The sequence below is a fragment of the Giraffa tippelskirchi genome, chromosome 6 (genome assembly GCF_054371585.1).
Source record: "Giraffa tippelskirchi isolate mGirTip1 chromosome 6, T2T-mGirTip1v1.2.pri, whole genome shotgun sequence".
Classification (NCBI taxonomy): Eukaryota; Metazoa; Chordata; class Mammalia; order Artiodactyla; family Giraffidae; genus Giraffa; species Giraffa tippelskirchi.
Window position 1 is genome coordinate 117,125,798 of NC_137280.1, and position 13,695 is coordinate 117,139,492.

Sequence of the window (13,695 nt, forward strand, 5' to 3'; positions counted from 1 at the left end):
AGGTCGCACTCGTCTCCCGACTCCGCCCCTCTCTGTGCGGCTCGCACACAGACGTAGCTCGGGCCGCCCATGCGGGCCGCGCATGCCTCGTAGGGTCGCGCCTGCAACTCAGCCGCAACGCTGTCTCTGTGGCGCAATCGGTTAGCGCGTTCGGCTGTTAACCGAAAGGTTGGTGGTTCGAGCCCACCCAGGGACGGGGCTCGTGCTTTTTGCTTCCCCGGGTAAGAAGAGAGTGGGCTACCCTCTTCCTTTTGCCAAGACGCTCCGCGCGAACTTCTGTGTTCTTCTATTTCCGCGTGGGGTGTCCGGAGTCGCGCGGCAGTGGGGCGTCCACAGAGGCGGAACGTCCCCACCCGAGTTCCGGTCTTTCCGCACCAGCCGAGCCGCTTTGGGCGACGGCCCGGGAAATCCGGAGCGCTACAGAGGACGGACCGTAGAGGTTGTCTGAAGGCCGAGGCCAAGATGGCGGCGCTGGCGGGTGAGCAGGTCGGGGCGGCGGGGTCGGGGCTTGGGCCGCTCCTGGAGACTTTACCCCCAGCCGCTCGGGCAAGCGAAAGCCGAGGGTGATGCAGGCTGCCATCTTTGGGAGGAATTCCAGGTGGGGGCAGACGGGGCCCACATTTGGCCCAGGATGCTGCCCCTGAAATTCCCGGGAGGAGGCGGCGCCGTTGGGTACACCCCTGACAGGGTGAAAAGTGAGGCCCAGAGAGAGGCTGGGACCCCTGGAGGTCATTCGGCCTGGGAGGGCCGGAACGCGACCCAGGGCAGCCTGCCACGCTGGGAAGGGGTCGATCACCCGCTGAGCAGGCGTCCTAACCCTGGCTGCTCCGGGCCCTTTCCTCCTCCGATTAGCGATTAATTGCATAGGATGGATTCCCAGGATTGTAAAGGAAAGTGGGTATACTGACAACTGTCAAGATACTGTCTGGGAACCAGGGATCTGTTCGCAGTCCGGGTGATTCATTAGTCATGCCTGGAAGGCCAGGGTCTAGTGGCGGGTCTGCCAACTGCTGTGTCCTTGAAAGAATGGAATGGGCACGTTCCTTTACACAGGGTTGGCAGCAGTCTCTGTGGCGTAGTTAGGAAACCACTGTCTTTTCTGTTGGTGAAATACCTGCGTCCTGCTAATACTGCTGTAGTTTTGGCACTGCTGTAGTTTTGGCTATACTCAGATTTTAAGGAAAGGCCAAATTTTTAGTAAGACGTGGGTGACCATAAAATGGGTATTTTTCCTTCCCGTGCAAGTTTGCCGGCCTTCTGAATCCTTACCAGCAGCCTCTTGCTAAGTCTGGACCAGAGGTTAGAATTCCCTCACCTTGGAGGTGAAGGGCATTTCCCTTGCTGTGAGCTTACCCAAAGCCCTAAGGTCAAGTTGGGGGGCTGAGGCTGAGAGAGAGGCAGCTCACCCAGGAGTCTGGAGTTGCCCAGCCTCTGGGACTCCGGAACTCCCAGCCCAGGGCCTGGAGCCTCGCTGAAGTCTGTGGATATGTTGACTTGACACACACTTGTCAGTCTGAGTCAAGGCCATGATAGACACTAAGGGAAGCCAGGGAGGCCCTCGCATCTGGGGCAGGCAGGCACCACACAAGAACATGTGGATGTGACAGCATCAGGAGGGCCTAGGAAGCTAGTGTAGACCCAGGCAGTTGAGCTGAAACCCGTCCCACAAGAAGGGCCGGGTGCTCCAGGCAGAGAGCACGGCAAGTGCATGGCCCTGAGGCAGGTGGGACACTGATGTGCCTGAGGAAAGGAGCACTGGCCTCCAGTTTGGACTGTGTCATTGGAAACAGGGGAATGACACTGGACACTCTCTGGTGTCTGCTTCATATTCTGAAAGATGGCCTTTTTTTGGCTGTACCTCACAGTTTGCAGAATCTTAGTTCCCCGACCAGGGATCAAACCCGGGCCTCTTGCATGGAAGCACGGAAGTCCTGACCCCTCAACCACCAGGGAAGTCCCCTGAAAGATTGCTCTGTACCAAACATTTGTTAAATGGAGTCTGGATAGACTGAGGGTGAGAGGGGGGGGGTGCTAGGTCCTGGTAGGCAAATGCCTGGCTGGACGCTTCCGGCCGGTGTGGCCTCTGATGCTGCCTCAGCTCACTGCCTCCACCCTGTGGTTCTCTTTGCAGCTCCCCGCCTGCTCCGCCCGATCATTGCTGTGTGGTAAGTGCCTGCCTTCGGCTCTGATCCTGACCCTCTACCCATAGCAGTGAGGCCCTGGCCGGGAGGGGCTTAGACGGGGTCATTAGGGTGCCTCAGACTCAGGAGGGCCCTCCTGCAGCGCCAGGTCGGGGGCCACCTGGCCTCCGGGCCCGTGTCTGCCTGCCCTCGTGCCCTCAACTCAGCCATTACCTGGCACTGGAAGGCTTCTGGTGCATTTGCTCAGGCAGCACCCTTGTGCGGGCCTCCTTGGGATGGGAATGCAGGTGGCCGCCAGGCCCTTGGTGCAAACAAAGCCCAGAAATCCAGCCCCAGCCCCGAGCTTTCAGGGACACAGCAGATCTCAGGGGAGGGTCTTCTTTTTTTTTTTTTCTAAACCAAAAGCATTTTGTTTTGGGTTGCAGCCGATTAACAATGTTGTGATAGTTCCAGTGAACAGTGAAGAGACTCGGTCATATATAGACATGTATCCATTCTCCCCCAAACCCCAGGGGAGTGTCGTCTTAATGGAGGGGAGTTGGGGGCTCTGAGGACAGAGTGGATTTGGGATGATTTTATTTTGATTGGCTTTTCCCCTAGGAGTAAAATAGATAATGCAAAGCAAAGGGAAAATGGGAAAACAAGGAAAATTTCAGATGCAGAGCAGGCACTCTAGACCAGGGATCAGCAGATTTGTTTCCGCAAAGGGCCAGATAGTGGACGTTTTCGGCTCTGGGTCTTTAAAAACAGCCAGAGCCACCAAGAAACTGAATGGGCATGGCTGTGTGTCAGTAAAACTTAATTTACAAAAACAGGCGGAGGGCTAGATTTGGCCCCTGGTCGGTCCCCCCATGCTGGTCCTGGGGTGACCCTGTCAGCAGGCTCCCTGGGTTCCCTGTCATGTGTGGTCCATCTCCTGACAGCTCTGGCATGGGTGCCGCTCTGCAGGTGCGTGGGGTCCATTCGAGCATGGCTGCTGACAGCCCAAGCAGGTGAGGCTGGCCTTCCTGGGAGCTATCCCCCAGCTTCCCCCAGTCCCCCCCACCCCCTCACTGCCCCCGCCTGCAAGGCAGTGGCCCATGACAACCCTGGGGCCCTCCCACCACCCAGTGGGGCAGTGCCAGGGGTCCCTGACCTCAGAGTCCTGCCCAGCCCCCTCCTGCACATCCGGGCTGATGGCTGCACATGTCCAGACCAGGAGCTTCCTGACGGAGTGTGTCAGCCAAACCCGTTTTCCAGATGAGGAGACCGAGTCCCTGAGAGGACAAGGTCCCACTGGGGCTGCAGCAAAGCATGTCCTGCCCCAGGCCTGGGCAGTAGGTGGGGGCAGAGGGGGCGCCTGCCTTGCTGACGCCTCTCCATGCCATATGTCTGTGCCCAGCACCCAGCCTGCCGCATCCCAGGCCAGAGCCGTGGTCCCCAAACTTGCCGCACTTCCCAGCAGCCGGGGCGAGTATGTGGTGGCCAAGCTGGATGACCTCATCAACTGGGCGCGCCGGGTGAGGCCCTCCCTGTCTCTGTCCCTCAGGCCCCTGCTGCCAAGTGGCCACGGAGCTGGCCAGGCCCCTCTGTGTGGAGACCTGAGGCTCTGATTCTCAGGATCTCTGCCCTTCCCCCTGCCACCCCCCAGAGAGGATGACCCACCTCCTTCCTGTCCTCCTTCTGTCTTGTGTTCCTCTCTTTTCTCTTTTAATGTAAAACCCATGGTTTTAACTGGAAATGGGCAATGAAAACAGTAGCTCCTTCCCAGCAGATATCCTAACTTCCACACCACCCCCTGTGTTGGCCTTGGGATAGTCTGGGTATCCTCGTGCTCATCTGTGTCTCCCTCAGGACACACGTCCTCTGCCCTAGGACAGGGGCTCCTTTCAGTGCCCCCAGGGCGCCCTGCTGGGGAACAGGCCCCCATTGATGGTGCTGTACAATGTCCATGTGTGACCAGCAGGGCTGCAGTGAGCGTCCCTCCAGACCCGCAGCTCCAGGGTGGCCATGTCACTGTGGCCAGGCACTGTGGAGTCGGCCACTGTGAGCACCGCTCGGGTGCCCTGCCATGTTGGGCTGCCCTTGCCCTCTGGGTGGTCCAAGCCCTGTCACCTGAATTAGCACATCTGCAGGGCAGCAGGGACCTTGGTCAGATCCCAGAATGGACACAGACAAGCGGAGAGAACAGCTAGGGGGCGCGGGGGGGGGGTGGTGGGAATCAGACATCACAAGTCAGAGGGAAGTCAGGGTGCATCCAGGAGGGCTTCCTGGCAGAATTGGCCCTTTGAGTTCAGGCACTGCTGGGAACAAGGCCCTGCAGGGGCTTAGTCGCAGGCTCTAGATCTGTGCCAGGTGTGATCACTGGGCGCCCAGAGCAGCATGTGCCATATTGGAGGCCAGATTTAGGGGAGACTGGGGTTGTGTGCACTGTATCATTAAAACTATTTGCAGTTGGTTTTAGGGCTTTTTCGTTTGTTTTTCTTTTTGGTAACGTGGCTACTGGGAAGCATGGACCCACTGGCCAAACTCACTTTGCCCTCCTGGCAGGCAGTCCTGGGCTGGGGCAGCATGCTCAGGCTGGTGACCAGCATCCAGAATGCCTTGGGGGTCCGGAGGTCATGTAGTCACTGTGGGCTAAGGTGTCATCTTTGAAGAAAGGCTAGGCATCTGGATTTTTCTTTGTGAAATTACCCGATTTCTTTAAACATGGTGGGCCCCTCAGTCTGCTCACTAGCCACCCACCCTGCCCTGCAGAGCTCTCTGTGGCCCATGACCTTCGGCCTGGCCTGCTGTGCCGTGGAGATGATGCACATGGCAGCGCCCCGCTATGACATGGACCGCTTTGGTGTGGTCTTCCGTGCCAGCCCGCGCCAGTCCGATGTGATGATCGTGGCTGGGACACTCACCAACAAGATGGCCCCTGCGCTCCGCAAGGTGGGCCCAGCCCCAAGCCTCACCCTTACTCTCCGTCCCCTACCCCCCAGCCTTGAGCCGCACACAGACCCCTGTCTCTTCCAGGTCTACGACCAGATGCCGGAGCCCCGCTATGTTGTATCCATGGGGAGGTGAGTGCCTAGCGGGGCAGGGCCAGGTGACAGACATGCCAGTGACACACTGGCCTCTCTCCTGTCTCCTTTCTTTGCTGCCTTTTGACTGGGGTCGTCCAGAATGTCCCCTTCTGTCCTGTGACAGTTGTGCCCCCACCCCAGCAGCCTGTCCAATTCCTGTCTGTGTCCGCGGTAGGACCATCGGAGGGACGTCCTGCTCTGGCGGGGCTGCAGCCTTCTCCTCATCTGGCCAGCTCCTATTTCTCCATGCCATTAAAGGCTGTTTAGTCATCTAATTTCTTGGTGGAGGTGGAATTCACGTACTATAAAATTCACCCTTTCAAAGCGTACTATTCCGTGGGTTTTGGCGCATTTACAGTGTTGTACACCCATCATATCTATGGAGGAGGTGTGGGTTGGGGGCCGTGAGGGGGGAGAGAGGTGGCCAGGGTGGTAGGAAAGGCCCTCACAGCCCCAATCTGCTCCCCCAGCTGCGCCAACGGAGGTGGCTACTACCACTACTCCTACTCGGTGGTGCGGGGCTGCGACCGCATTGTTCCAGTGGACATCTACGTCCCAGGTGAGCCCCCACCGGGTGCACAGAACCCCCTCTCCCCCACTGAAAGGGCTAGCCCTGTAAAGCATGAGCAGACTAGGGTCTTGGAAGAGTGACACCCTAGCCTTTTCCTCCTTTGTCCCTGGAAGGTGTCCCCAGCTGTAGGTCTTTGACTTTACCCGGATTCAGCTTGCTCCAGTCGGCCCCCACCTCTTTGCAAGGGTCCCGGGGGGCGGGGCAGTGTGGCCTGGGTGTCAGCAGACCGCCCACACTTGTCTCCTGGGTCCCGAGCCAGGTCATGTGGGGTGAGGGCCGTGGACAGGGCGGCTCACCCTCTGGGCCTTCCCCCACCCACATCTTGGCCTGGAGGTCAGTCCTGGGTTCATTCAGTCTGGCAGGCGGGCCTGGACCCTGAGGGTGGCCCCGCCCACCTGCTCACCCCCACCCCCATCCCAACTGGTGTTGGGTGGAGGGGTCAGGAGCTTGAGGCACCGCTCCCCCGCAGGCTGCCCCCCTACAGCCGAGGCCCTGCTCTACGGCATTCTGCAGCTGCAGAAGAAGATCAAACGGGAAAAGAGGTTGCGGATCTGGTACCGCAGGTAGTGCCGGCGCCCAGCCGCCCTGTGCATCGTCCCCCCAAGAGGCGGTCAATAAATCCCATCAACCCTCCTTGCGCTCCCGCCCAGCGTGCTCTGTGGGCCGGGTCTGGGGGCCTGCGGGGAGGGCGGGGTCTTGCTCTCGTGTAGGGGGGAAGCTGAGGCCCCAGGAGGGCGTCGAGTCAGAGGAAACAGGATGACGGGAGAATTGAGGTGCAGCCTGACTGGGTGGGACCAGAGGGTCTAGATCTTGGGGCTGCCACCCTGTGTGGCCCTGACCTAGTTCCGCCTCTTCTGAGGACCCCAGGTGCCCACCAGCGGGAGGGCGGGACAGGCCATCGGTGATTGATTGTCAGTGTCTGCCGAGGGCGGGATGGGAGATCAGAAACTGGCGAGGAATGGCCACTGGCTCCTTGGAAGCCCTTGTAGCAGATTTCTTTCCTTTTACCATTCTTTGGAGAGGCAGGAAAAGTAAAAGCAAACACACACTTGTGTCCCACTGCTGATGAGCCAGACCAGCGTTAGCGTTTATTTCATCCCCAGGTCCTCTGGCAGAGAGGGGCAGGGAGGCTGGCGTGGGTCTGGACCAGGGCTGAGGGCTGGAGCCCTCAATTCCGGTCACAAAGGCACTGAGTAGGGGTAGGGGTTCCCAAAACCCAGGGCCCCCAGGCAGCGTGGGCAGCTGGCCCTTGGGCTCAGTGCTTGGTGACCAGGGGCGTGATCATCCGCGGGAAGGCGTAGTAGCGGCAGTCGGCTGGCGGGATGAGCTCCAAGACCTGCGTGCGGATGTTATCCCGCCGGAAACCCGCCTCCAGCAGGGCCGGCACCTGCGTCTCCTGGCCACGGGGAGTGGGGGGGAGTGGTGACGCTCTGCAGCCCACCCCTCTGCCAAGTACTGTGGGGGCTAGGTGGGGTCGGAGGCCTGAGTGTGGGTGTGTCTCCAGGTGTTCAAACACCATTTCCAGGCTGTCAGGGAGTATTGCCTAGTACGTCCTCGCAGATAGAGGAAACCAAGTGGGCAAAGGCCCAAGACAAAGGTGGCCAGACCAATGAAGACGAAGCCTGGGTGCAGGAGGGCAGAGGGAGGGGTGCGGGGACTCTGGGCTGCAACCCTGTATCCCCAGGGCATGGGGGAGCCACCAGATGTCAAGCTGGAGAGACTGACCTCTCCTGATGTACAGGTGGGTGCTCAGAGTCCACGGAGGAGATCAGCCCCTAGGGCCAGCGGAAGCCAGGGACCCTCCCCAGATCACAGCTGCCTCCCCACCCAGAGTCACTGCCTGGGATGGGGTGGGGCACCTCAAACATGGTGGTGATGTCCGAATACTTGGTCTTCATCAGCTCCCCCCAGGAGGTGAGGTTACAGTAGGTGAGGACACCGCCTGGCTTTAGCAGGCGGAAAGCATGGTCCTGGGGGTGGGGGTGAACAGTGGTCAGGAAGGGATGTGAGAGTGGGCAGAGGTGTTCCCAGCAGACCTCCCACCTCCTGGCAGGTCAGGGGAATAGTGGAAGGAGAGGTGACCCCTGGCATGGACAGCAGGTGCCCCCTACGGGGCTGGCTCTCCATCCTGGGGCTGGTAGCCCATGTTCTACCATCAGTGGCCCTACCCGAATGAAGTTGAACTGGTGAGTGTGCCAGGTCTCCTCTGACAGTGGGTACGTATCGTACAGGATCCCTGCGTGGGAGGATGGAAGTCCCATGGTTGGGGGGGGGCAGCTTCACCGGGCAGGGCTGCCAGTGGGAGCCTCGGGGAGGCCCCAAGTGCCACAGCCACTTCTACGCATTATGTCTCTTCCGTCCTTCAGGAGGTGTACACGCACCTGCGTGCCAGGCTCCTGGACGTGCATCTGTCTGTGCCTGCCTCTTGGCTCTGTGCCCCAGTGAAACGTCAAGACTTCATAAGCAGGCAGAGGGGCTGGCAGGCCCAGCAGAGCCCTCCCCGCCCCGCCCCAGCTTTCAGGGCCCCTCACCATCAAAGTGACTGTCTGGCAGGGTGGGTGCCACCTCCTCCCACAGGCCTTTCAAGGGAACCACCTTGGAGCAGAGGAGAAAAGGAAGGCTAGGTCAGAGGGGGCCCAGAACTCCCATCTGTTATGAGGGAGGGGGCAGGGGCAGAGACAGGCACCTTGTGTGGCTGCTGGAGGGCCCAATCCTGGAGCCGCTGGAAGACGCCCTCGTTGCACTCGATGATCCAGTGCTCCTCGATGGGAGCCTCCTGCACCTTTGTGGCTGCGATGGCCATGCCGAAGCCCACTTCTAGCACCCGGCCCCCTAGGCAGACAGAGAGCCCAGGTGTTACCCACTGGGTGGGGCTGGTGAGACTACCTGGAGGAGGGGGCACAGGGGCAGGGCTTTGGCGGGGAGAAACATTTGCCACAAGGACTGGGCGGCACAGTAGAGCAGAGGTGGGACAGAACACAGCAGCTCTGAGAGGGAACAGCGTGGGCCTGGGCCAGTAGCCAGGGAGGGTGGCCTGCTAGGGAGGCCACGGACAACAGCTACTGGGCTGGCCAGGCCAGGGAGCAGGTCAGACCCTGGACTTTGAGCCCTGGCCCAGGCTGTTTACACTGAGGGCGCTTATCTGCCGATTTGGGCAGTCCCCAGCCCTGCAACAGAGAAGTCAACAAAGGACAAGGAAGAACCAGGATTCAAGGCCCAGGCCTGGAACAGACGGGGGGGGGGGGGGGGATTGATCCCCTTTGGGTCAAAGACAGAGGCAGAGAGGAACGCCCTAACTAGGCAGGGACGCTGGCAGTGCCCATTTGGTAGATGGGAACACAGAGGCCCAGAGGTGGCACGCACAGCCTCTGGGGTCGTGGGGAGCCCTCAGCACCCCACGGGCTCTGACACCTGGTGCAGGGCCACCTCTGACAGCTGTCTCCCGGCCTCAGCTTTCCCGGAGCTATTCTTAGCTGAGGCGGGCCTCCCGCGACTCCTAGGCAGGAGAAATCCCCACGTGGGCTTGGGCAGCACCTTGCCAGGCTGCCATTCCCCGACCTCGACCTCGCGCGGGGTGGAGGTGGGGGGGCGGGGGCTGGAGGCTGAGCTCCGCGTCTGAGGACCCATCCCCCGATTCACCCCCATCCCCGAGTCGGGGCGTCAGTGCTCCTGGAGAGGGTGTTCCTGGTACTCGAGGCGCCCGCAGGGCCCCCAGGACAACCCCTCTGCCCTCGTGAGCGGCCCTACATTCCGGGCGAGGAAAGAAGGCGCACAGAGACTCCGCCGCGTCGCCGGAGAGCGGGCTGGCCTCGGTCGGCCCCGCTCGCCGGGCCGGGCTACCTCTGGAGGCGGCGGCGGCAGCCAGCGCGTGCATGTAGGGGGTCTCCCAGCGCTCCATCACCGGCTTGCCCAGGATCTGCAGGTGTGTATCCGACGCGTCGTAGGCCGCGGGCGCAGCCCGCCACGCGGGGCTGCAGTTCTCGCCGGGCGCGAAGATAGGGGTCGCGGCGGGGGCGCTCATGCTGCAGGATAGACCACGCACCCTGAAAGCTCCGGAGGGGCACGGCCGCGTCCCTGCAGGGCCTTCTGGGCAGGGGGCGGGGCGGGGCGGGTGGTGGGCGGGACGGGCGGCCCAGGGCACGGGGCGCGAGCTCATTGCGCGGCGGCACGAGCGGCCTCTAGTGGCCGTGGTGGAAAAGGCGGCCCTCTCTAGGTCCCGGATCCCCTCGACTGTCCCTCCTCGCTAGACCTCCAGCGCCTGGCGGGTAGACCAGGCACTGGAGCCCTCGGGGTACTCACCCTGTCGCTTTCCTGCCTCAGTTTCCTCATCTGTCACCACCGACCGCATCAACATCCCCCTCCTTGCTGGAGTGTGAAGGTCTAAGGATTTTCCAGGCAGGGTTGGAAGTGCTTTAAAGTGTTTACAATTACTCATCCTTCAGAAGTGTTGCAGTGGCTTCTTCTATCCTCGTCATTTTTATCTTATTTAATTTTTAGTTTTGGGCGTGCCACATGGCTTATGGGATCTTATTTCCCTGACCAAGGATTGAAACTGGGATGCGCAGTGAAAGCGCCACCCAGTCCCAACCACTGGACCACTAGTTCAGTTCAGTCTCTCAGTCATGTCCGACTCTTTGCGACCCCATGAGCTGCAGCACGCCAGACCTCCCTGTCCAACACCAACTCCCGGAGCCTACCCAAACTTATGTCCATCGAGTCAGTGATGCCATCCAGCCATCTCATCCAGTGTCGTCCTCTTCTCCTCATGCCTTCAATCTTTCCCAGCATCAGGGTCTTTTCAAATGAGTCAGCTCTTCGCATCAGGTGGCCAAAGTATTGGAGTTTCAGCTTCAACATCAGACCTTCCAATGAACACCCAGGACTGATCTCCTTTAGGATGGACTGGTTGGATCTCCTTGCTGTCCAAGGGACCCTCAAGAGTCTTCTCCAACACCACAGTTCAAAAGCATCAATTCTTCGGCTCTCAGCTTTCTTTATAGTCCAACTCTCACATCCATACATGACTACTGGAAAAATCATAGCCTTGACTAGACAGACCTTTGTTGGCAAAGTAATGTCTCTGCTTTTTAATATACTGTCTAGGTTGATCGTAACTTTCTGTCCAAGGAATAAACGTCTTTTAATTTCATGGTTGCAATCACCATCTGCAGTGATTTTGGAGCCCCCAAAAATAAAGTCAGCCACTGTTTCCACTGTTTCCCCATCTATTTGCCATGAAGTTATGGGACCAGATACCGTGATCTTAGTTTTCTGAATGTTGAGCTTTAAGCCAACTTTTTCACTCTCTTCTTTCACTTTCATCAAGAGGCTCTTTAGTTCTTCTTCACTTTCTGCCATAAGGTAGTGTCATCTGCATATCTGAGGTTATTGATATTTCTCCCAGCAATCTTGATTCCAGCTTGTGCTGCTTCCAGCCCAGCATTTCTCATGATGTACTCTGCATATAAGTTAAATAAGCAAGGTGACAATATACAGCCTTGACGTACTCCTTTTCCTATTTGGAACCAGTCTGTTGTTCCATGTCCAATTCTAACTGTTGCTTCCTGACCTGCATACAGGTTTCTCAAGAAGCAGGTCAGGTGGTCTGGTATTCCCATCTCTTTCAGAATTTTCCACAGTTTATTGTGATCCACACAGTCAAAGGCTTTGGCATAGTCAATAAAGCAGAAATAGATGTTTTTCTGGAACTCTCTTGCTCTTTCGATGATCCAGCAGATGTTGGCAATTTGATCTCTGGTTCCTCTGCCTTTTCTAAAACCAGCTTGAACATCACCAGGGAATTCCCTTATCCCTCCTCACTTTACAGGTGGGGAAACTAATGCTCCACAGGCAAAGCTGGCAACCTCACGGCTGTGAGTGCTGGGGTGCGGGGACCCAGAACAAACCCTGACCACCCCTCCTGAGCTCACATCACTCCCCTACGTCACCTGAGACCCCAGAGGCCTGATGAGCAGCTCAGGGCACAGAGGCCTCCAGCGCTGGGACTGAAACACCCACCCCAGCAGTCAGCAGTTGCCAGATTCTCCTCCCCAGGACAGTAGGCAGGGCAGCTCACCCCTGCCGTCTCGCCCTAGGGCAGCCCTGGGAGTCAGCTATGTCCTCTGCCTGCCATGCTGGGACCTGGTCCCAGGTGGAGCTGGGATGTCCTCCAGGCTCTTCCTTTTCCTGTCTGTTTGCACACGGGGGCCCCTGAGGTGAGTCTGGAACACTCCATCCCTGCCAAACATTTTGCACATCCCAGTGAACATGTGGGAAAACTGAGGCCCAGAGAGGCTGAGGTCTGAACGAAGATCCATACAGCCAAAGCTATGGTTTTCCCAGTAGTCATGTATGGTTGTGAGAGTTGAACCATAAAGAAGGCTGAGCCCCGAAGAACTGATGCTTTTGAACTGTAGTGCTGGAGAAGTCTCTTGAGAGTCCTTTGAATTGCAAGATCAAACCAGTCTATCCTAAAGGAAATCAATCCTGAATATTCATTGGAAGGGCTAATGCTGAAGCTCCAATACTTTGGCCACCAAAGAGCTGACTCATTGGAAAAAATCCTGATGCTGGGAAAGGTTGAAGGCAAGAGGAGAAGAGAGTGACAGAGAATGAGACTGTTAGATAACATCACCAACTCAATGGACATGAATCTGAACAAACTGTGGGAGATAGTGGAGGACAGGGAGCCTGGCATGATGCAATCCATGGGGTCACAGAGAGTCGAACATGACTGAGCAAATGAACAACAACAAGCCACACCCTTCTGTGTCCGCCTCTGGATGGCTCCTAACAGCCCTGACCTGGCTCCAGACTCCTCCCCCACAGGCCCTGCCCACCCCCTGCAGAGCTCCTGTGTCCCTCCTGCCCCCAGTCCTTTGCACACACTCTTTCCACTGCCTGGACAGCTTCTCCTCTCTCCTGGCCTGGTTGCCTTCTCTTTCTGCTTCATGGCGGCAGCCACACCTCCTCTGGGAGGCACCCCCCTTCCAGGCTGAGTACAGCCCATTTGAAGCAGTTTTATCTCTGGTACCTCTCTTTGGTATTTTACTCACTGAAGATATTTCTTTAAGGTGGTATTGTCTGTGTGACCCACCTGGTACACAGAAAGTGCTCGATTAAATCTTGAGGGTACATTGGTCCTCATGTGGTCTGGATGGAAGAGCACAGATTCCATGAGACTCTCAGGAAGAGGCACGGTGAATAGATGTCCCAGGCACCAGGGCTCGGCTCGCACTGCTTTTTGTCTCATATAAGTTCATGTTGTCTAGTTATGGCTGTGCTGGGCACTGTGGTGGGGGCTTTGCAGGCATGCACCCCAGTATCCTTGAGCCACCTGTGTATACACTCACTAATGTCACCCAATTCAAGCAATGCCCCAGAATGCCTAGCCAGAGACAGGGGAAGGCAGGCTGTATTCATTAGCTATTGTTGTTGTTGTTGTTCAGTCACTAAGTCATGTCTGACTCTCTCTGACCCCATGGACTGTAGCCTGCCAGGCTCCTCTGTCCCTGGAATTCTCCAGGCAAAAACACTGGAGTGGGTTTCCATTTCCATCTCCAAGGGATCATCTGGACCCAGAGATCGAACCCATGTCTCTTGCATTGGCAGGTGTGTTCTTTACCACTGAGCCACCAGAGAAGCCCTCATTGCTATTGCTATGTAACAGATTGCCCCAAATGTAGCCGCTTAAAACAACCCAGTTTAGCATCTTTCTGTGGGTCAGATTCAGGTGAAGCTTAGCAGGTCCTCAGCTTCACAGCCTGTGGCATGGCTGCAATTGAGATGCTGCCCAGGGCTGGGGGGCTCGTTTGAAAACCCAGCTGGGGATGTCCACCTCCAGGGTTGCTCAGCGGCAATTGGCTGCATTCAGTTCCTGGCCACTTGGGTCTTCCTGAATTTTCACCTTGTCTTCTAGCAAGACGGAAGTCAG

The 13,695-nt window shown here is 58.0% G+C and overlaps 2 protein-coding genes and 1 non-coding gene across 4 annotated transcripts; 2 read left to right on the forward strand and 1 right to left on the reverse strand.

Annotated features, from left to right (window-relative positions):
- Window positions 1-80: 80 nt before the first annotated feature.
- Window positions 81-6,395, forward strand: NDUFS7 (NADH:ubiquinone oxidoreductase core subunit S7). 2 transcript variants are annotated; one of them, XM_081502513.1, is made up of 8 exons: window positions 81-478; window positions 2,132-2,165; window positions 3,065-3,133; window positions 3,523-3,640; window positions 4,878-5,057; window positions 5,142-5,188; window positions 5,662-5,750; window positions 6,232-6,395. In XM_081502513.1, exons 1-8 carry the CDS (start codon window positions 463-465, stop codon window positions 6,327-6,329), a joined length of 651 nt encoding a protein of 216 aa, XP_081358639.1. In that variant the 5' UTR covers window positions 81-462; the 3' UTR covers window positions 6,330-6,395. The 2 variants fall into 2 exon arrangements, with proteins under 2 accessions (XP_081358639.1, XP_081358640.1); XM_081502514.1 differs by having other exon boundaries at window positions 3,090-3,133.
- On the forward strand, window positions 123-196 carry TRNAN-GUU (transfer RNA asparagine (anticodon GUU)). Its single transcript has one exon. It is a non-coding gene; the product is annotated as a tRNA-Asn (tRNA).
- Window positions 6,396-6,816: 421 nt separating the features above from the next.
- On the reverse strand, window positions 6,817-9,856 carry GAMT (guanidinoacetate N-methyltransferase). Its single transcript, XM_081502511.1, has 6 exons — window positions 9,603-9,856; window positions 8,449-8,594; window positions 8,294-8,357; window positions 7,931-7,998; window positions 7,622-7,732; window positions 6,817-7,158 (listed from the first exon to the last, which is right to left on the reverse strand). Exons 1-6 carry the CDS (start codon window positions 9,781-9,783, stop codon window positions 7,018-7,020), a joined length of 711 nt encoding a protein of 236 aa, XP_081358637.1. The 5' UTR covers window positions 9,784-9,856; the 3' UTR covers window positions 6,817-7,017.
- Between the last annotated feature and the right edge of the window lie 3,839 nt (window positions 9,857-13,695).